Below are 23,836 nucleotides of genomic sequence, written 5' to 3'. Positions count from 1 at the left end.
AATTTGTTATTCCACTCACCCATGCTCTCATTGGCTGCTTCCCGTATGTACCCTGACCAGGATCCTGCAACCCCAATTTATAGGAACAATGCTCCAACCAACTGAGCTACTTGGCCAGGGCTTAAGTTATTCTCTAAAACAGCTTTTTAGCCTTCATCCAATCTAAACATTGAAATGAGAAAGTGATAAAAATGAAAACAAAATTAAACACAAACAAATATGTAAGACAAATATGGTAGTCAACTCTCATGACTTCTTAATTTATTATTAGCTATTTAAATGAAATGGCTTTTATGTATAACAAGAAATCTGATTGACATTTTCACCAATATAAAATGGTGACATTTCACCATTATAAAAATCCAAGTCCACTTTTTCTGTTTATGCCAGGAAAGTTCAATTTGTATAATCAACCAAATGAGATTGACTAAACACCCAGAACACACCTTTATGAATTTATGTAGTAAATTTATTAATTACTCTGTGTGTTACTTCATGAACTACTGTGTATATTGATAAAGCATAGGCCATTCTTTTTAAAATATATATATTTATTGATTTCAGAGAGGAAGGAAGAGGGAGAGAGAGAGAAAAACATCAATGATGGGAGAGAATCATTGACCGGCTGTCTCCTGCGTGCCCCCTAGTGGCGGTTGAGCAACATGGGCAACCCAGGCATGTGTTCTGACCAGGAATGGAACCATGACCTCCTGGATCATTGGTCGATGCTCAGCCACTGAGCAAGCATGGGCCATTCTTTACCACCTAGGGATCACCACCAGACTGGTGTAGGACAAATCAACATTTTGAAATTCAATTATTAGAATTTAGTAGTAAACATTATTCAGATAACTTCCACAAAATACATGAAGTAGAAAAAATAGGACAATTCTATTGTTGCAAAACAGAAATAGAGATTGGAAGCCAAATATCTTAAATAGCAGAATGTGTAATGTTTAATAGTTGGAAAACTCAATGTTGGGAATTATGTCAGTTCTCCCTAATTAATCTATAGCTGTAATAAATCCTAAACAAAATTTCAGTAGATTTCTTTGTGGAAATTGACAGACTGAATCTAACGTCTATATAGAAATACAAAGGGACAATAATAACCAAAGCAGTCTTGAAGAAAAAGAATAGAACTGGAGGACTTATCCATCAGATAATAAACCTATTATGAAGCTACATTAAGGCAATATTGTATTACAGGATAAACAAAAAAAAACATTGAAAAAATTCTTAATAGACCTATGGTTACTGATTTATTGATTGACACTTATTTTATTAAGTGACACTTCAGAAACAATGGGGAATGGATCCTCTTTTCAATAAATGGTAGAAAATCACTTGGATGTTTAAATGAAAACAAAATTTTTGACCCTAATCTCATTCATATGAAGAAAATTAACTTCAAAGGATTATAGCTCTAAATGTGAAAACTAAAGTAATTAATTTTTCAAAAACACCATACAAGAATATTTTTATGATGTTGGGGTGTGCAAAGACTTAAAGAGAAAACAAATGGTCCTAACCATAGCCATTGAGAAATATCGACAGTTTAGACTATTAAAGTTTAGGAAGTTTGGTTCATGAAAGATGCCATAAGAGAGTTAAAATCCACGCCACAGCGTGGGAGAAGATATTTGCAACACATATTTCTGAAAAAGTACTTTTACCCAGAATATATTAAGAACTTCTAAAGACGAATCAGAAAAAAAAAGGCAAATATCCCAAATAGAGAAATAGACAAAAGCTTTTCAAGAACTTACAAGAATGTATCCTAATGGCAATAAGCATGTGGAAATGTGCTCAATTTAATTGATCATCATGGAAATACTAAAGTTACAATATATCATCCCACACTGACCAGAGTGGTTAATATTAAAAGACAATGTCAAATGTTGATAAGGATATGGAGCAACTGGAACTCTCACTCTTTGCTGGTTTGGGTAAAACTGCATTTGAAAACTGTTTTGCAATATCTGCTAAAGCTAAATATATGTGTACACCTTAATGCACAGAAACCTAACTCGTAGGAATATATTAAACATAAATGCACACTCAGACACCAAAAGATGTGTACGAGAATGTTTATAGCAGCAATACTAAAAATATCCCCAAACCGGAAAACCCCAATGTCCATCAACTGAAGAATGAATAAACAAATCATGATATAGTCATACAATAGAATGTTATAAAGCAATGGGAATAAATCAGAACAATATACAACAGATACATTTTACAAACATAATGTTGAGGGGAAGAAGGAAAACACAAAAGAGCAAATACTCTGTAACTTCGTTTGTATAAATGTTCAAAAAATACAAAATAATAGAAGTTAGGAGAGTGCTTACCTTTGGGGGGGGGGTGGGTAGTGGCCAGACAAAGACAGAAGGAGGCTTGCAGGGTATTGATAACATTTTAGTTTTAATTTGGCTCTGCTTATAGGAGTGCATTCACTTCGTGAAAATTCTTTGAATTGTACACTTATGATTTGTACCCTTTCCTGATGTATGCTATATTTAAAGATAACAGTAATTTTTGTAGGCTCTGGCCAGGAAGCTCAGTTGGTTACAGTGTCCTCCCCTTACGCCAAGGCTGTGGGTTCCACCTCCTGCCAGAGCACATACAAGAAGCAATCAATGAATGCATAAGTGGAACAACACATCTGTTTTTCTCTCTGTGTGCCTCCTTCCCTCCCCTCTCTAAAATCAATAAATTTAAAAAATAATTTTTGTAAAATTGTAGACGTTTGTAAGCATTCATATCACTTATTTCTTAAATATACTAAAACAGAAAACTCTCAAAAAAAGTTTCTTCACGTACTCAAAAGGTACTTTCTTGAAGAAAGCTCATACATCATTTCAGTTTATTCTGAAAAGTATTCTTTCACTTAAAGTTAGTGCAGTAAATGTTTATTTAGAGCTTCCAATAACTAAGAACTGGAGGTTTCTGGGACTTAAAAAGATATTGATACACACCAGAGTTATAAATTGGAATGAAGAGCAAATACTATTTGCAATAGTAAGTATGGACGCCTGGTGGCGCTGCAGGCTAGGAGTTCGAATGAAGAGCTCTGTGGACCCGGGTCGCCATTAAGCTGGGAAATCAGAACGTTGACTGCTTCCTAAAAGAAGGCAGCATTTCAGGCAGAGATCTTCAGAGAGGGCATCGTTCTAGTGCGACTCAGCCAGAAAGATCTAATTCGAGGTTATTTACCGAAGCCCTCTGGATTGATTGTACCGGGTTGAAGAAACTGCACCTTCTTGAACTGGGTCTGAACAATGGAGACCACGCTGGCTGAAACGCCGCGGAAAAGGCAAGTTGTCTTTCTTGTCATATTGTTGTTTTTGTGGGAGGCTGGCTCAGAAGCAGTTAGGTACTCCATGCCAGAAGAGACGGAAAGTGGCTCCTTTGTGGGCAACCTGGCAAAAGACCTGGGGCTCAGGGTGGGGGAACTGGCCACTCGGGGTGCGCGAATCCATTACAGAGGAAACAAACAGCCCTTGCAGCTAGATATAAAGACAGGGGATTTGCTTCTATATGAAAAACTAGACCGGGAGGTGCTGTGCGGGGCTACAGATCCCTGTATACTGCAATTCCAACTGTTACTGGAAAAGCCGGTGCAGTTTTTTCAAGCTGATCTGCAGCTCACGGATATAAATGACCATTCCCCCGAGTTCCTAGACAGGGAAATGCTCCTAAAAATCCCAGAGAACGTCCAGCCAGGGACTGTGTTTCCTTTGAAAACAGCTCAGGACTTGGACATAGGTAGCAACACTGTTCAGAACTACTCAATCAGCCCCAACCCCCATTTTCATGTTGTCACTCATAATTTCGGAGATGGCAGAAAATACCCCGAGCTGGTGCTAGACAAAGCGCTGGACCGGGAGGAGCAGCCCGAGCTCAGTTTAACCCTCACCGCGCTGGATGGTGGGGCTCCGCCCAGGTCAGGGACCACTGCCCTCCGCATCGAAGTCCTGGACATCAATGACAACGCCCCCGAGTTTCTACAGTCTCTCTATGAGGCACAGGTCCTGGAAAACAGCCCCCTAAACTCCTTAGTTGTTACTGTTTCCGCCAGAGATTCAGATGCCGGAACGTATGGGAATGTAACTTACACTCTTTTTCAAGGCAATGAAGTTACTCAACCATTTGAAATAGATGAAATAACAGGAGACATTCGTCTGAAAAGGGCATTGGATTTCGAGGCAACTCAGTATTATAATATGCAAATTGCAGCCACAGACGGTGGAGGCCTTTCAGGGAAATGCTCTGTAGCTATCCGGGTGCTGGATGTGAATGACAACGCCCCGGAACTGACGTTGTCGAAAGTCGCCAGCTCGACCCCAGAAAACTCCCCTGAGACTGTAGTTGCTGTTTTCAGTGTTTCTGATCCAGATTCCGGGGACAATGGCAGGATGGTTTGTTCCATCCAGGACGATATTCCTTTTCTCTTGAAACCCACATTCAAGAACTTCTACACCCTCGTGACAGAGAGGCCACTGGACAGGGAGAGCAGAGCCGAGTATAACGTCACCATCACCGTCACCGACATGGGGACCCCCAGGCTGAAAACCCAGCACAACATCACCCTGCTGGTCTCCGACGTCAACGACAACGCCCCCGCCTTCACCCAAACCGCCTACACCCTGTTCCTGCGCGAGAACAACAGCCCCGCCCTGCACATCGGCAGCGTCAGCGCCACAGACAGGGACGCGGGCGCCAACGCCCAGCTCACCTACTCGCTGCTGCCGCCCCGCGACCCGCGGCTGCCCCTGGCCTCGCTCGTGTCCATCAACGCGGACAACGGCCACCTGTTCGCCCTGAGGGCGCTGGACTTCGAGGCGCTGCAGGCGTTCGAGTTCCGCGTGGGCGCCACGGACCGCGGGTCGCCCGCGCTGAGCAGCCAGGCGCTGGTGCGCGTGCAGGTGCTGGACGCCAACGACAACGCGCCCTTCGTGCTGTACCCGCTGCAGAACGGCTCTGCGCCCTGCACCGAGCTGGTGCCCAGGGCGGCCGAGCCGGGCTACCTGGTGAGCAAGGTGGTGGCGGTGGACGCAGACTCGGGCCAGAACGCCTGGCTGTCGTTCCAGCTGCTCAAGGCCACGGAGCCCGGGCTGTTCGGCGTGTGGGCGCACAATGGCGAGGTGCGCACGGCGCGGCTGCTGAGCGAGCGCGACGCGGCCAAGCACAGGCTGCTGGTGCTGGTCAAGGACAATGGCGAGCCCGCGCTGTCGGCCAGCGTCACGCTGCACGTGCTGCTGGTGGATGGCTTCTCGCAGCCCTACCTGCCGCTGCCCGAAGCGGCGGCCGACCCGGCGCAGGCCGACCCGCTGACCGTGTACCTGGTCATCGCGCTGGCGTCGGTGTCGTCGCTGTTCCTGTTCTCGGTGCTGGCGTTCATCGCGGTGCGGCTGTGCAGGCGGAGCAGGGCCGCCTGGGTGGGTGGCTGTTCGGTGCCTGAGGGCCACCTTCCGGGCCACCTGGTGGACGTCACCGGTACTGGGACCCTGTCCCAGAGCTACCAGTATGAGGTGTGTCTGACAGGAGGCTCCGGAAATGAGTTCAAATTCTTGAAGCCAATTATCCCCAACCTTCCGCCCCAAGGCGCTATCAAAGAAACAGAGGGAAACACGACCTTCCAAAGCAACTTCGGATTCAATTAGGAATCTCATCATGATGCAGTGTCTTTTGTAACATCTTTAATTTCTCCAGATACAGAGTTTGATAGTGTCATGGACAAAAATCTCACCTTGGAGTATAGCCCGGGTTTCCCTTTTTGTAACATGTTTGTCCATTGGACTTTATTTTGTCCAATTTGGGAAAACTCAAATATAGACCCTTGCATTTGCATAATGCCATTTCAAATCCCCACCCCACATGCTGGTGATGTTCCTGTAATGTTTTTCCTCTTCCTGGCATTTGTTGCGATTAACTGTCTTATTAAAATGAAATATTAATTGTATTTAGTCCACTGTTTCACCAAACTCTAAGTATATTTGATGCTTAATAGCAAAAATTTAAAAGGTGTTTTACATGTTTTTTGAATTTTATTTTGAAAGAAAAATATGTATTTGATAAATATGTGAGAAAACATGATGAAAGCAACAATTTTCTATATACTCTTCCTTTCTGGCTCTTACCTCACTGACAAACATTTTTTAAACAAAAATTTTCATGGAATTGTAATGTACACACAGAAAAAATGAGCAAATCCTTAATTTCAGCTCAATGTATTTTCAGGTAGTGGACATACTTAGTATCAGCATCTTGATGAAGAAATGAAACGTTATTAGCATCCCAGATGCCACACAAATGATCCCTTAAGATTACTACCAGTTCAAGTATAACATATATCCTGACTTCCAATGAGCGTGTAGTTTAGTTTTGCCTGTTTAAAATTTTTTAATGAAATAGTAGAGTATATTCTCTTTTGTGTTTTGCTTCTTTCACTCAATATTATGTTTATGACATTTATTCATGATATTGCTTTCAATTTTAGTTTTTTATTCTCATTTCTGTATAGTATTCCAGTGTATGAATATTTTATGACTTATTACCCATTTTACTGTATGTAGATATTTGGATTGGTTCAAGGTTTGGCTGTTTGAATAATACATATCTTTTGGCAAATATATATGTGCATCCTGTTGGTTATATGCATAGGGGTAAAATTGCCCTCATTTAGTAAGTAGATGTTCACTTTTAGTAGATATTTCCAAATAGTTGTCCAATGTGCTGCTCAGTTTACACTGTTAACAGCAGTGTTTGGATGTACCAGGTCCTCTACATTTTTATCAACACCTAGTATTGCCTGTTTTTCTTTTTATCCCATTTTAAACCTTTTTTTTGCTAGCTCTTTTTATATTGACTTTCTTATCACAAAAGAATATGGCTGTAATCTTTTCATAAATATTAAACAATTACTTTCTGCCGGGGTTCATGTCCCAGCATCAAGAAGGGTTCAGGAATCTGGAAAAGGCTGTGCGCAGATGACATAGAAATCCAGAGACTGATAAAGAGTCCTGAGACGAGTTATAATTTTGAAAGGCATTGGGGGTCAGAGGACCTTCAGCTAAAGGAACTGAAGAGTGCCTCCTTGTCTAGGACCCTTGCTTTTATTAACACAATTTGTCCTAAGGCAAGGTGGAGATAATACACTTCAATGGGTAAGGTTTCAAAGGGTACAGAGTCCATTGTCAGGATGGGGGAATAGCCTACGGCTGTTCAGGTGTTTGGCCAGTAGGAGGCAATAACATGTAGATTAAGATGCCCTTTAACTGTCTGGCAGCCACAATCAGTTTCCTATTCAGGTTTGGGGACATGCCTTTAGCCATTTCCAACAGGTGACTACATGTGTGACTCAACCCTGTTGAGTCCCCAAGTCTCATCAACCTTTTGACGAAACTCTTGAAATTATGATATGCTGGAATTGGTCTACGGCAAATTTCCTGCTATTATTGTTTAGTACCTAGAACACTTAACCTTCTCTCATCCATCCTTCACATAGCTATATCACTATTTTCCCTTACTTCTCTGCACAAACTGAAACCTCCATTTCTTATTCCACTAGCAATAGTTTCTTCTAATTTGCTGTATGAGAGAAAATAAAAGAATTATTATTGTTTCTGTTAACTGTTTCTCACTTACACTTTCAAACCTCTTTCAGATGGATCTTTACTTCTATAAAGTCAAGGTTGCTGTTCTATGTCTTTTCTGCTTTCGTAGGATAGGGCAGTTTGCACCCAAGTTTCTAAGTGGAAGTTGTGACAAGGTGTTTTGTGTGAATCAGTTCAGGGCCAGGTTTATAAAATAACAGATCTTACTTTAGGGTGCATTGTAATAAATAGGCAGGGAGCTCTTCAGCACTTGGCCCTTCAAATGACAAAAGATTTTATGCTGCGATTCCAAGATTCACTAAATATCTTAGTGCTCTCCAGAAAACTCCTTTTATTTCTTTAGAAATGAGCCTTACAGTTTTTAAAAGTAGGTCATGAGGGGAAATAATAATTATTAAAAATTATGTTATATATAATGTATTATTATTGTTATACACTGTCTATAATTCAGCCGTGGGCAAACTACGGCCCGTGGGCCAGATCTGGCCCTTTTGAAATGAATAAAACTAAAAAAGAAAAAGATCATACCCTTTTATGTAATGATGTTTACTTTGAATTTATATTAGTTCACACAAACACTCCATCCATGCATTTGTTCCGGCCCTCCGGTCCAGTTTAAGAACCCATTGTGGCCCTCGAGTCAAAAAGTTTGCCCACCCCTGGCTATATACTTGGCTGTTTTCTAAATTATTTACACATATCTCGCTTAATCCTCAAAATAATGGTACAATTGACATCCCTATTTTAGAGATGGGCAAAGTAGGACATAAAGAGTTCAAGTAGCCCTAACCAGTTTGGCTCAGTGGATAGAGCATTGGCCTGTAGACTGAAGGGTCTCAGGTTTGATTCCGGTCAAGGCATGTACCTTGGTTGTGGGCATATGCAGGAGGCAACTGATTGATGTTTCTCTCTCATCGATGTTTCTAACTCTCTATCCCTCTCCCTTCCTCTCTGTAAAAAAAATCAATAAAATATGTATTTTTTAAAAAAGAGTTAATGTAAACTGCCTAGGTTACTTTAGTAAGTGGTGGAATCAGGATTTTAAACCAGGCATCCTGACTCCAGATACATTGCTTTTTGTTTTTGCTTTCTCTAGTTTTAAATCTATTAAACATTCAAAAAGTGTACAGAGTGTATATGTGCAATTTAAAATAAAAATAATAAAATGTTCACCCATGTACCTATCACCCAGTTTAAGAATGAGAACAATGCAAAGACATTGGAAACCCCTGTGTGCGTCCATCATTAAATCTTTTATCCTTGTGAAAATCAACACTTATCCTGAATCTTTAATTATTTGTTATTTTTTTACAGTTGCAGAGGATATGCATATATCATTGTTTAGCTTTGTCTATTTTTGCAATTTATATAAGTAGATTAATGTAGTATGGATCATCTGTGGGCTTACTTATTTTTATCACTAGGTTTGAATTCATCCATGTTAATGTAGTTCATTCATTAGAGTGCTCTATAGTATTCCACTGTATACACCTTTACCTTTACATTCATTTTACTGTTGACCTACTTTGGGGTTTCTCTAAGAGTTTTGTTACTATGAAGAATGCTGCTATAAGCATTATGGAATATATCTCATGCACTTGGGCAAGAGTTATTTTGGGGTAAATGCACATCTAGGAAGGTACTATCTGGGTCATATCAAGAACTGGAAAGATATAAAAGTGAATGAAATAGTTAATAGATGCCAGCACCAAGGAGGCAGAGTGTTAGAATTATCTACAAAGATTTTTAGATGGACTTCAAAATATGCTTCATGCTTATTACAAATATGCTTGGCAACATGAAAAATTGAGAGTTTCAGCAAAGAAATGTAAAGTGCAGCAAAAAAAATATAAAGAAATGCCAGTGGATATTTTACAAATTAAAAATACAATGAAATGAAAAACTCAGTTGGTGAGTTCAATAATAGAATCGAATGAACAAACAAAAATCAGTGAACTAGAAGACAGAAAAATAAAAATTACCCAATCTGAACAGTAGAGAAAAAATGGACCATAAAAAGATAACAGAGCTTCAGGGACCTATGGGACAATAACAAAAGATCTAACATTTTTTCATTGGAATCCCAGAAGGAAAGGAGAAAACTTCTTAAATTGGGCAAAAGACACAGACCCAAAGATTCAAGAAGCCTAAGAAATTCAAAACAAGATAAACCATAAAAATCCACACCAAAAGACATCATTGTTAAATTTCTGAAAACTACAGAGAAGGAAAAATCTTGAATGCAGTGAGAAAGAAAACTGACCCATTACCCATAGGACAATAATAATTTGAATGACAGTAAATTTCTCATTAGAAGCCATGGAGGTCAGAGGGACGTGACATAATACTTCTAAAGTGCTGAAAAAAATAACTGTTCACCCAGGAGCCTATATGCAGTGAAAATATCTTTCGTGAAGAGAAAATGTTGCCTGTAGACCTACCATAAAAGAATGGACAAAGGAAGTTCTCCAAAGAGATAGAAATCCATTTTACATGGAACATTAGCTCAGCCAGAGAGGCTCAGTTGGTGAAGGTTCATCCTGTGCACCCTGGTGCATCCTGTGCATACCTGGGCTGCGGGTTCTGTCCAGGGTACTTATGGGAGGCAACCAATCAATGTTTCTCTCTCTCCCCTTCTGTATTCCTCTCTCTCTCTAATAAAATATATTAAAAATAGCCGGAACCGGTTTGGCTCAGTGGATAGAGCGTCGGCCTGCGGACTGAAGGGTCCCGGGTTCGATTCCGGTCAACGGCATGTATCTTGGTTGCGGGCACATCCCCAGTGGGGGGCGTGCAGGAGGCAGCTGATCGATGTTTCTCTCTCATCGATGTTTCTGGCTCTCTATCCCTCTCCCTTCCTCTCTGTAAAAAATCAATAAAATATATTTAAAATATATATATATATTAAAAATAAAATAAAACATCAGGAAAAAAGAAAAAACACAGTAAACAAAAATGTGGGTAAATGCAATAGGCTTTCCTTTTCCTCCTGGGTTTTCTAAATTATATTTGATGGTTGAATCCAAAATTATAACACTGTCTGATATAGTTCTAAATGTAGGTAGAAGAAATATTTACTTATATATTATAAAGTTGTAAAGGGAGATAAATCTTCCACCCTCTCATGAACTGGTAAAATGACAACACCAGTAAACTGTGATGAGTTATGTATGGAGCAACCACTATAAAAACTACACAAAGTGAAACACTGAAAACCGCTATAGAGAAATCAAAATAGAATTCTAAAAGTTATTCTAATAACCCATAAGAAATCAATCAGGAAAAAAGAAAACAGAGAAACAAACAAACAAACAAACAAACCAGAGAGAACAAATAGAAAACAAAGAATAAAATGGCAAACTTAATCTCTAACATCAGTAGTTACATTAAAGGTACATGGTGTGAACACACCAATTAAAACAAAAAGATGGACAATATGGGTTTTTAAAAAATGATCAACTATATGCTGCCTACAGGAAACTTCACTTCAAATATAATGATATAGGCAGATTGAAAGTAATAAGGTGGAAAATATTCCACAAATATAAAAAATTAAGTAAGAGTGGCCATATTAATGTCACAAAGTAGATGTCAGAGCAAGGAAAGTGAGCAGACACAGAGTGGAACATTATATAATGATAAAAGACGGAGACAAAGCAGTCCTTAATATGCATACACTGAACAACAGAGTTGCAAAATATGTGAAGCTAAAACTGATAGAACTTGGACAGATCAACAATTAAAGTTGGAGACTTCAATACTCTCTCTCAACAAATGACAGAACTAGACAGAAAAATCAGAAAGGAATCAGAAGAACTCAACAACACAGGATCTAATCTATATTTCTAGAACATGTATCCAATGCCAAAATACACATTCTTTTCAAATGCTCACATAATATATACAAGATAGAACATATAAAAAAGGCCATAACACAAACTTAAACCAATTTTAAATAATTGAAATCATACAATGTGTGTTATCCAACCATAATGGCACCAAACTAAAAATCAATAACGAAAAAATAATAGGAAAAATTTCAAATACTTGGAAACTAAACAACACACTTCTAACTAACCCATGGATCAAAACAAAGTCTCCAGTGAAATAAAAATACTTTGAACTGAACTGGAAATGAAAAGACAACATATCAAAATTTACAAGATACAGCTAAAGCAATGCAGAGAGGGAAATTTATAGTACTAAGTGCATATATTTGAAAAGAGGAGAAGTCTCAAATGAATCATGTAAGCTCTCACTTCAAGAATATAGAAAAGGAAGAGGAAAATAAACCAACAGAACCAGCAGGAAGGAAATAATGAAAATAATAGAAGAAATCAATGACATTCAAAAACAGTAATGGAGAACATTAATGAAATAAAAAGCTGGTTCTTTGAAAAAATCAACAAAATTGACAAACTGACAAAAGTCTAACAAAACTGACAAAAGTCTTCCTTCCCAACCATTTCAGACTTCAGATGTGTTTAGCATCAAATCCTTCCTATATTCAAAACTTTCTGCAGCATGTCTCCCATTGAGAGGTTTCTTTAAGAAAGTATTTCTATATTTTCTCTGAATTATTGTTTTCCCTGCATATAACTAAATTAAAAAAGATTTTAAAGAGATTCAATTTATCCTCGAATGTTAGCCTTTATTTTTCACTTTAACTAACTTGAAGAATTTTTAAATGTTTGATGGAATGAAAGGAAAGCAAATACATCTAGCATAAAAAATGGAAATCAACTTGATTAGTTATGTAATAACTATAAGCTAACTGAGTAAAATTATGTTTAATATATTTTACAATGTTTCATTGGTTAAAGTACTATTCAATGCACTGGTAATAATCCAGGTGAATTAATCTTGAAACTATTTGTCACTTCACATTAGCATATGTGAGCATAAAAAGCATGGGGCATGGTGCTTTTTTACATTGTTTGTCTTCCATCTTGTATCCAGAAGACACCAAGTTTTGCCACCTAATTATTAAAAGTAAGCTGGGAAATATGTTTAAGATTATTCCCGATGAATGCGGAAAGTGTTCTATATCTTGAAAAAGGTGTGGGTTGTATGGAAGGATCCATTTGTTAAAAGATTAGTGCATTTCAATTTGTGTGAACATCACCTTAAGAAAAGAACTATGCAAAAGTAAACATTGGAGGGATATGTATAAATGAAAAAGACAGAATGTTGTGAAGCTGGGTGCTATGTAGATGGAAGTTTATGATTGTTTCCAGTTGTTGGCTTACTTCATCAGTTTATTTTGTATTGATATCCTCAGGGAAGTCTATTCTCAGTGACATTTACCAAGTGACCATGGATGCTGGTCACAGTGATCCTATTTTATCCTTCTAGGTAGAAACAGAAGCTTTTCAACTACAAAGTTATTTAATCTGCACAGAGTTTAGATTTTATTTAGCTTTATTTATTTTTCTTAGAGGTGAAATATTTTGAAAAATATCCTCATTTTAAATCTCCCATCATTTTGGCTTTCACCTGAAGTGGATTTTGCTGGAACTCAATTGATTTCACCTCTCAATAAATATGAAATCAATCTGAAATGAATTATATTTGGTGTATTTGTGTTCTTATACGTGCACTGACCCATTTAATGCATTTTTAGAATATTTAGAGATACATTTTTCTAAACTGCTGAGATATGAACGGATATAGCCAGGATGAATTATCATTGATTTCCATGGTTTCCACTCAAATATTACTCACCTTTCACACTACCTTAGTTGGTCTATAATTAAAGGATCTAGTATCATTTTTGTTGTGAGAGGATGGTAGAAGTGAGTCTTAAATATTTGTTTTCTGCATTGCATTATGTTCTTACAACAGGGTAATATATATAGATCTTGATTAATTAATATAGGAGGAGACTTTGATTTAAGAAGTTACAGTAAAACGAACAAGTCTAACATAATCATGACCAAAACTCTACCCACACAAAAATAAAGTGGAATCCTAAAATGCTTACTTATGACAAATACTTGATGGCTCCTAGTTCTTCTTTGAAATCATTTAACTGATAAGATATTTCCATGGTAAGTATTCCTTGGCCTCAGTTTTCCTCCCACTAGTCTGATTATTCCCTTTATTGGGCAGGTGTAACCACAAAACAAAATAAGTCTGTTGTCACTTTGTAAGTCGTGTAATTTAGAGAAGTGATTGCTTATTTTACCATCAGTGTTGCTAACCACCTTTTCACTATCGTATGGCTTGCTGATGTGTTTGTTGGGACCATTGCACAGTGTATTTCTTGTGTTCACAAATTACATTGTTCATCAGAGATAAGTAGCACTGCTAAAGAATAAAAGTTGATCACAAAAAAATTTACATTACGTAGGGAGTAATTCTTAATTAAACCTTAGTGTTCGTGAAAATCACTTGAGAAAAACTGAAGTGCAGATTCCCATGAGCACCAACAGAGAATTTGATTCAAGATTCGGAGATGAGCCCAGAATTGACTTGGCGGGGGGACCCTAAGACTCCCAGGTAATTCTTTATGCGAGTGGTTCACACACTCCTGTTTGAGAAACATCGACTGGACCTAAAAGTCTTTATAATGCTCAGTTTTTGGAAATTGTGTAGAGAGGCAAGCACCGCATGAAGTTATTAATTTGAACGCGTGGTGGCAGTACAGGCTAAGAGACTAAATCTAAGCTCCGCAGATCCGGTGGACGCCATTTCACCGAGAAACCCAAGAAAAAATACTGGACACATTTAAGCTAAAGCCAAAATAGACGTGTTCCGGAAGGCAGTCATCGCCAGAGAAGTTAAAAGAACGAATTTTAAACTCTTTAGCAAAGACATTTTGGAGGGTCGACGGTGGATGTGGTGATTGGGAGCGAAAAAGGATTTTTCCTCTGAAATCAGGCATAACAATAGAAATGGCGCAAACAAAAGGACATCGCAAGAAAAGGCAAGTGGTAACCTTCATTATATTGATGCTTTTGTGGGAGGTGGGTTCAGAACTCATACAATATTCTGTATTGGAGGAGACAGAGAGTGGCACATTTGTGGCCAACTTGACAAAGGACCTGGGACTCAGGAGCGGAGAGCTGGCTGCGCGGGGAGCACGGGTTGTTTTCAAGGGGAACAGACAGCATTTGCAACTTGACCCACAGACCTATGATTTGCTGCTAAATGAAAAACTGGACCGGGAGGAGCTGTGCGGCGCCACTGAGCCATGTTTGCTACCCTTTCAGGTGTTACTGGAAAATCCTTTGCAGTTTTTCCAGGCTGCCTTGCAAGTGGGAGATATAAATGACCACGCCCCGGAGTTCCCGGCCAGAGATATGCTCCTAAAAATATCAGAAATCACTGCTCCAGGAAAGATATTTCCTTTGAAAATGGCACAGGATTTAGACGTGGGTAGCAACAGCCTTCAGAGCTACACAATCAGCTCCAATTCTCACTTCCGCGTTCTCACCCGCAGTCGCAGCGACGGCAGGAAGTTCCCGGAGCTGGTGCTGGACAAAGCGCTGGACCGTGAGGAACAGCCTGAGCTCAGGCTAACCCTCACCGCGCTGGATGGGGGGTCTCCGCCCCGGTCAGGGACCATAGAGATTCAGATCTGGGTCTTGGACAGCAATGACAACGCCCCAGAGTTTGCTCCGGAACTCTATGAGGCGCAAGTCCCTGAAAACAGCTCCCTGGGCTCTCTGGTTATCACCGTCTCAGCGAGAGATTTAGACGCAGGATCCTTTGGAGAGGTATCTTATGCCCTACTTCAAACCGACGACGTTGACCAGCCCTTCGAAATAAACGCAATCACAGGCGAAATTCGACTGAGAAAGACATTGGATTTTGAAGAATTTCAATCTTATCACGTGGATGTTGAGGCCACAGATGGCGGGGGACTATCAGGAAAATGTTCCATAGTCATCAAGGTTCTGGACGTGAATGACAACGCCCCGGAATTGGCCATGTCCTCGCTCAGCAGCGCCATCCCTGAAAACCTGCCAGACACGATAGTGGCAGTTTTCAGTGTATCCGATGCAGATTCTGGACATAATCAACAGGTTATTTGTTCTATAGACGATAATCTCCCCTTTCTTCTAAAACCGTCGGCGGAGAATTTCTACACCTTGGTAACAGAAGGAGCTCTGGACAGAGAAAGCCAAGCGGAGTACAACATCACCATCACCGTCACCGACTTGGGGACCCCCAGGCTGAAAACCCAGCACAACATCACCCTGCTGGTGTCCGACGTCAACGACAACGCCCCCGCCTTCACCCAAACCGCCTACACCCTGTTCCTCCGCGAGAACAACAGCCCCGCCCTGCACATCGGCAGCGTCAGCGCCACAGACAGGGACGCGGGCGCCAACGCCCAGCTCACCTACTCGCTGCTGCCGCCCCGCGACCCGCGGCTGCCCCTGGCCTCGCTCGTGTCCATCAACGCGGACAACGGCCACCTGTTCGCCCTGAGGGCGCTGGACTTCGAGGCGCTGCAGGCGTTCGAGTTCCGCGTGGGCGCCACGGACCGCGGGTCGCCCGCGCTGAGCAGCCAGGCGCTGGTGCGCGTGCAGGTGCTGGACGCCAACGACAACGCGCCCTTCGTGCTGTACCCGCTGCAGAACGGCTCTGCGCCCTGCACCGAGCTGGTGCCCAGGGCGGCCGAGCCGGGCTACCTGGTGAGCAAGGTGGTGGCGGTGGACGCAGACTCGGGCCAGAACGCCTGGCTGTCGTTCCAGCTGCTCAAGGCCACGGAGCCCGGGCTGTTCGGCGTGTGGGCGCACAATGGCGAGGTGCGCACGGCGCGGCTGCTGAGCGAGCGCGACGCGGCCAAGCACAGGCTGCTGGTGCTGGTCAAGGACAATGGCGAGCCCGCGCTGTCGGCCAGCGTCACGCTGCACGTGCTGCTGGTGGATGGCTTCTCGCAGCCCTACCTGCCGCTGCCCGAAGCGGCGGCCGACCCGGCGCAGGCCGACCCGCTGACGGTGTACCTGGTCATCGCGTTGGCGTCGGTGTCGTCGCTGTTCCTGTTCTCGGTGCTGGCGTTCATCGCGGTGCGGCTGTGCAGGCGGAGCAGGGCCGCCTGGGCGGGTGGCTGTTCGGTGCCTGAGGGCCACCTTCCGGGCCACCTGGTGGACGTCAGCGGCACTGGGACCCTGGGTGGGTGGCTGTTCGGTGCCTGAGGGCCACTTTCCGGGCCACCTGGTGGACGTCAGCGGTACTGGGACCCTGTCCCAGAGCTACCAGTATGAGGTGTGTCTGACAGGAGGCTCAGGGGCCAGTGAGTTCAAGTTCCTGAAGCCGATTCTCCCCAATTTCCCTCCTCAAGAATCTTGGGAAGGAAATGAAGGAAAACCCTACTTTTCGGAATAGCTTTCCATTCAGTTAAGTATTGTATGGTTCTGCTAAACCCTACTTAATAAGTTTGAAAATCTCTTTTTAACATAAAGTTACATGCTATTGATGGTCCCCTTTTTTTTATTTTATTACTTTACTACTGTTCCTTAGGGTAAAATTAAAAGAAATTCAGATATTGCATATACACAGCATTTTTCCTACATTACGCTTAGTAGTTTTGAAATTATATTTGACTATATTTGACAATCTGAATAAAAAGTAAATTTTTACTTGCATAATTTAAAATTTTTGAAATTTAAGAATCTATCTCTTTACAAAAATTATATTCCAACGTTCTTAAGTGTGATTCTATTTCTAACTATTGGTGACAACGTTATCACTATTGCTATGTAGAGAAAAATTTTAAATGATTGTTATTATTTAATCTGCCAGTTTAAGTCTGATTTAGGGGTAACATCTATAGGGTGATGAAATAAAGATATACACTAGTGAGGGCTAAATAATAAGATAGCCAGCCATATTTATGTATATTTCAGTAACCATAATAGTCAATACATATTTTCTGTGAATATAGACTTTACAAAACTGTCATCACATTTAATTATAGTTTGTGAGCTTCATGTAAGAATAGGATGATCTTTTTAAAACACCGACCAGACCAATTATAAATGCTTAACAAATATTTTCTGAATGTTAACATTCCTATAGTGAATTTAAAAAATAATTTTCAAGGGATACAGAAATGCTAATATTCTTTCTACACCATAGTGCCCTTGCCAATAAGTGAAATTATTAAATATCACTCTTACTTTTCCTCTAGAAAACATCTTCCATTAACCCAAAACTCTATTACAGAACATAAAATGCTTGAGAATACATTTTATTTCCTTGTCTTTATCCAACTATTTGAAAGATGTAAGGTATTATATTGTTTAGTAAAATCCAAATCATATTTTCCAAACTCCTCCTCCTAGTTTCTTAAACTTCTATATATGTAATATCTGCTGAGAACTAAATAAGTTATTAGTGCCAGTTTATTGGAGAATGCCAGTTTTTCCCTTCCTGTTCTGCATATGCATTATTTATATTTATTAACCATAAAATCATTTACTTTAATAGTTTAACTATATTTGGTCTTTTTTGTGTTGGTTATGTTTTATGAAAAAATTCCTCTTTTCAATTTTCCATCAAAGTTAGGCAATTTACACTAAAGTGACGAGTAAGTGAATATTTTATGTTTCTTTTAAATATTTTACTGATTTCAGAGAGGAAGGGAGAGGGAGAGAGAGACAGAAACATCAATGACGAGAGAGAATCATTGATCAGCTGTCTCCTGCATGCCCCACACTTGGGATCAGGCCCAAAAACAGAGCCTGAAACCCTGGGCATGTGCTCTGACATGAATTGAACTATGACCCCCCTGGTTCATAGATCTACACTCAACCACTGAGCCACACCAGCTGGGCAGAATATTTTATTTTTATCCTTAATTAAAATGGAAGTGGGCGTAACTAAATTATGTTTGTCTGTGTTTTGTATCCAAACAAGTGAACTGCCATGGCTCTTATGTCATGGATGATCACCAATTGGGTCAATGAGTGTAGGGAACACTTACTGTTTTGTATTCCCATATATTCACCTTCTCCTTGGAGTAGCATTCTTCCTTGGGGGAAACTGCTTATTCTGACATTCTCACTCCAACTCCCAAGGCTTTAGTTGACGCAGTGTTGTTTTTCAATAGCCCTATCTCTATTGTCCCAGGGGATGGACTCTTATCAAAGCTGACAGGTCAAACCCCTTCCCTGGAAAGTATATCTTTGACTCCATTGACTTTATGCCTTCTTCATGTTCTTCCAAAGACATTGCCTGAACTCACAGCTTATAGTGACTTCTAATAAAATAAATGGGCATTTTCTCTGAACGTTACAGGCTGTGCACATAAGGAGTTTATGAAGGAAAAAAATTCTCAAAGGCTATGCAGCCCAGAGACTGACAATACAACATCTCCCCTCCCCCCCAGGAGATACAGGTACATTCCCATTTGTTTGGATTTAAAAATTCATAACTTCTAACACAATAGAACACATTAGTATTCTGGTAATAGAATGTAAGCTCCTCAGGAGCAAGAATTTTTGTGTTTCCCGTCTCATCTCCGGAAGCTAGGGAATTTTCTGCCCAGTGAAATACTTACTGAATGACTCAATGAATTTGTCTTCAGCCGAGTTTTGAATAATGAAATTGTACCTTTATAAAGAAGATGAATATAGATAAATAGGAATTACTTTGCTCTCACAACTAATGCTAGCTACCTGAACAAGACTGCATAATAGGCGAGGGGGAAAGGAGTACCCAAAAAGGCATTCAGCCCGTTTTTTTTGCTCTTACATTGTGCTTTGAAATGAAAACTACCTGAAGTTGTAAAACAGAACGCTGGGTGGCGCTGCAGGACAAGAGAGTAAAAACCTCTCCAGGATTGCTAGACTACGTAAAGCCGTAAAGCCGTCTCCGACCGCTTGCAAAGGAAGCATTTTACACCACCCGGGCTAGAGGGTTTCAGAGAGGCCGCTATCCCCATCCCCGCGTCAGTCAATGTTAGGAACTGACTCGAGATTTTTGAACTAAGATAGCAGAGTTGGCTGCAAAGCAATCATTTTGTGATTTCATACTGGATCGTTTGGACAAGGAGGAAGGATGGAGACGCCGCTCCCCAAAGCGCCCCGGAAAAGGCAAGTGACTGCCATTATTATTCTATTACTATTGTGGGAGGCGGGCGGTGCGACCCTTAACTATTCCGTTCTAGAAGAGAGGGAGAGCGGCTCTTTTGTGGCCAACCTCGCAAAAGATCTGGGTCTGGGCTTAGGGGAGCTGGCCGCGCGTGGCGCCCGGATTCTATCCAAAGGGAACAGACAGCATTTGCAGCTCGAGCAGAAGAGTGGGTATTTGCTCCTCCAAGAAAAATTGGACCGGGAAGAGTTGTGTGGTGACACGGATCCGTGCATACTGCATTTCCAGGTGTTACTGAAAAACCCGCTGCAGTTTATTCAAGGGGAACTCCAGCTCCGAGATGTAAATGACCATGCCCCCGAATTCTTGGGACAGGAAATCCTCCTGAAAATCCCGGAAAGCAGCCAGCCCGGGACTGCCATTCCTTTGAAAACAGCTCAGGATTTAGACGTGGGCAGCAACACCGTTCAGAACTACACCATTAGCACCAACCCGCATTTCCACCTGTTCACTCGCAGTCACAGCGATGGTAGGAGATACCCCGAGCTGGTGCTGGACAAAACACTGGACCGTGAAGAGCAGTCAGAGCTCAGGTTAACCCTCACGGCGCTGGATGGTGGGTCGCCGCCCAGGACGGGGACTTCCCAGGTTGTCGTTGCGGTCCTGGACATAAATGACAACGCCCCTGAGTTTGCTCAGCTGCTCTATGAGGTGCAGGTCTCAGAGAACAGCCCTGTGGGCTCCCTGATCATCACCGTCTCCGCTAGAGATTTAGATGCTGGGACCCATGGCGAGCTCTCCTACTCGTTTTTCCAATCATCAAATCAAGCCATTCAGGTGTTTGAAATAAACGCAGTCACGGGAGAACTTCGGTTAAAAAGAATGCTGGATTTTGAGGAAATTCGGTCTTACCGTATGGAAATTGAGGCCTCAGACGGTGGAGGCCTTTCTGGGAAATGCACCGTAGCCATAGAAGTGATGGATATAAATGACAACGCCCCGGAATTGACCATGTCATTACTCATCAGTGACATCCCAGAAAACACCCCAGACACGGTGGTAGCTGTTTTTGGAATTTCAGATCCAGACTCTGGAGACAATGGCAAAATGACTTGTTTCATCCAAGACCATCTCCCCTTCCTACTGAAACTTACTGTAGACAATTTCTACACCCTGGTAACAGAAGGAGCGCTGGACAGAGAGAATCAGGCCGAGTACAACATCACCATCACGGTCACCGACATGGGGACCCCCAGGCTGAAAACCCAGCACAACATCACCCTGCTGGTCTCCGATGTCAACGACAACGCCCCCGCCTTCACCCAAACCGCCTACACCCTGTTCCTCCGCGAGAACAACAGCCCCGCCCTGCACATCGGCAGCGTCAGCGCCACAGACAGGGACGCGGGCGCCAACGCCCAGCTCACCTACTCGCTGCTGCCGCCTCACGACCCGCGGCTGCCCCTGGCCTCGCTCGTGTCCATCAACGCGGACAACGGCCACCTGTTCGCCCTGAGGGCGCTGGACTTCGAGGCGCTGCAGGCGTTCGAGTTCCGCGTGGGCGCCACGGACCGCGGGTCGCCCGCGCTGAGCAGCCAGGCGCTGGTGCGCGTGCAGGTGCTGGACGCCAACGACAACGCGCCCTTCGTGCTGTACCCGCTGCAGAACGGCTCTGCGCCCTGCACCGAGCTGGTGCCCAGGGCGGCCGAGCCGGGCTACCTGGTGAGCAAGGTGGTGGCGGTGGACGCAGACTCGGGCCAGAACGCCTGGCTGTCGTTCCAGCTGCTCAAGGCCACGGAGCCCGGGCTGTTCGGCGTGTGGGCGCACAATGGCGAGGTGCGCACGGCGCGGCTGCTGAGCGAGCGCGACGCGGCCAAGCACAGGCTGCTGGTGCTGGTCAAGGACAATGGCGAGCCCGCGCTGTCGGCCAGCGTCACGCTGCACGTGCTGCTGGTGGATGGCTTCTCGCAGCCCTACCTGCCGCTGCCCGAAGCGGCGGCCGACCCGGCGCAGGCCGACCCGCTGACGGTGTACCTGGTCATCGCGTTGGCGTCGGTGTCGTCGCTGTTCCTGTTCTCGGTGCTGGCGTTCATCGCGGTGCGGCTGTGCAGGCGGAGCAGGGCCGCCTGGGCGGGTGGCTGTTCGGTGCCTGAGGGCCACCTTCCGGGCCACCTGGTGGACGTCAGCGGCACTGGGACCCTGTCCCAGAGCTACCAGTATGAGGTGTGTCTGACTGGAGGCTCCGGATCAAATGAGTTCAAATTCTTGAAGCCTATTATCCCTAACCTCCTACCCCAAGGCACTAATGAAGAAATAGAGGAAAATGCCACCTTCCAGAATAACTTCGGATTCAATTAGGAATCGCATCATGATGCAGTGTCTTTTGTAATATCTTTAGTTCCTCCAGGTACAGAGTTTGAGAGCGTCATGGACAAGAATCCTAACTTTAAGTGTAGCCTGGATTTCCCTTTTGGGTGTCAGTGGAGTGGGGACCAGTATGAGGTGTGTCTGAACAGAAGCTTAGGAAACAGCGAGTTCATGTTCCTCAAACCAACTGTTGGCAAGTTTATGGGTGAAGGGGCTGGTAGGGACACCAAGGAAAACTCTAACTTTACAAATAACTTTGAGTTCAATCAGGAATCTCATCTTGAAAAGACCTGATAAATGATAATATACATCCGGGTATTTCCCAACCCTTGTATTCACAGAAAGGGCTTACATATTCACACATTCATGATTATTGCCATATTTATAGTTATTGCAACCTGTTGAAGTATTTCATATTCTGAATCTCTAGGTGTTTTGTTGTTTTGTCAGGTTTCCCCCCCCTCACATTTTGCATGATCCTACAGTAGCAGAGCACTGGTGTTTCTCGGGATTTCGGGGTAAGATTTTTGGAAGTTACAAATGTTTTCAGATTCCTGATATTTTAGCTTGTTCACTGATATATTGTTATGATTAAGAGAATTGTGTTTAATGATTATCATCAGCATGAGTCTAACTAAGGTAAATGATGGCTTTTAGTTTTAAAAATAATTTTCATTTTTGCAAAAATTACTGTGACCTTGTAAATTATTTGATTCCTGTAATGTTGTTTCAAAAACACTGCCGTAGTTTTTCAAATGAACTAATATTTTAGCTGAGTTGAGTGTTTTCTTTCAAAATTGAGAGCATTTAGTTAGACCACCTGCTATAATTTTAAATGATTCAATTCCTGTTAAATAGAAAAAAGTAGAAAAATATTGGTAGACGTATGATTACCTTTTTATAATAAATGGTTTTGAGTATGTAAATGATTCTCATTCTTTTAATATACACATGATTCAAATATATTCAATAAGAAAGAAGAAAGCAAATTAACATCATTATTCCAGCACTCAAAAGCAGTTGTTAATATTAAGTCAACATCATTCTAAAAATATTTCTATGATTTAATATAAGTTAATAGATGGAAACAGTACTGTAAACTGGACCTATAACGCATGGCTAGCTCTATAATGAAAACTATCAGATTTTATTTGCATATAATGAGACTGTAGAACTCATTATATGAAACTATAGAACTTGCTTGAGCTTAATTAAATAATCCCTATAAGGTTAAAAACAATATTAATATATTAACGTAATTTAACTGCCTGCTTTAAAATGAACAAGTCAAACCTTACACTTTTACCCTCTTCTCACCTTATTTTAGACTTTTTATTATACTAGTATATATGCATATAACATATAAAATGTATATTAAAAGGGTAATTCTCATAATTGTTTAGACATTTTATGCTGTAGACATTTAATTTGTTATACAGTGCTACAAACTTTTCAATATTACTCAAGTCTGTACAGATGTAACACCTTTTGAAGCATTTTACTGTGTTTCCATGATATTTACTTCCATATTTCTAAATAATATGCTTATAAAATGCTTTCATTCAAATTTTAGATATTATCCATTTACTTTTCTTTAGGGGCACGTACACACACATACATACTTGCACATTTTTCTACCCATTCCTCTCTCATAGCAACATTATATAAAATTCTGTTTTAATAGTGTTTATGTAATTACGACTATGGAAATATTGCTTATAATAGAACCTCATGATGTACTGAGATTTTGTTTCTTTTCTTTGACTCATTTTCGCTTTACTTTCAATGTATAGATTTTT

The 23,836-nt window shown here is 41.7% G+C and overlaps 3 protein-coding genes across 3 annotated transcripts; all 3 read left to right on the top strand.

The window, feature by feature from the left end:
- Positions 1 to 16: 16 nt before the first annotated feature.
- LOC118658610 (protocadherin beta-5-like) lies at positions 17 to 5,968 on the top strand. Its single transcript, XM_036314099.1, has one exon. It carries the CDS (start codon positions 3,285 to 3,287, stop codon positions 5,667 to 5,669), a length of 2,385 nt encoding a protein of 794 aa, XP_036169992.1. The 5' UTR covers positions 17 to 3,284; the 3' UTR covers positions 5,670 to 5,968.
- An 8,119-nt stretch (positions 5,969 to 14,087) lies between these two features.
- On the top strand, positions 14,088 to 17,050 carry PCDHB6 (protocadherin beta 6). Its single transcript, XM_036314101.1, is given in 3 exon segments — positions 14,088 to 16,679; positions 16,732 to 16,907; positions 16,909 to 17,050. Coding segments are annotated over 3 exon segments (2,406 nt in total). The 5' UTR covers positions 14,088 to 14,518; the 3' UTR covers positions 16,978 to 17,050.
- A 1,351-nt stretch (positions 17,051 to 18,401) lies between these two features.
- Positions 18,402 to 23,348, top strand: LOC118659123 (protocadherin beta-17-like). Its single transcript, XM_036315201.1, has one exon. It carries the CDS (start codon positions 19,638 to 19,640, stop codon positions 22,026 to 22,028), a length of 2,391 nt encoding a protein of 796 aa, XP_036171094.1. The 5' UTR covers positions 18,402 to 19,637; the 3' UTR covers positions 22,029 to 23,348.
- The last annotated feature ends 488 nt before the right edge of the window (positions 23,349 to 23,836 follow it).

The sequence above is a fragment of the Myotis myotis genome, unplaced genomic scaffold (genome assembly GCF_014108235.1).
Source record: "Myotis myotis isolate mMyoMyo1 unplaced genomic scaffold, mMyoMyo1.p scaffold_m19_p_6, whole genome shotgun sequence".
NCBI lineage: Eukaryota > Metazoa > Chordata > Mammalia > Chiroptera > Vespertilionidae > Myotis > Myotis myotis.
This window is presented reverse-complemented; position numbering and strand designations above follow the sequence as displayed.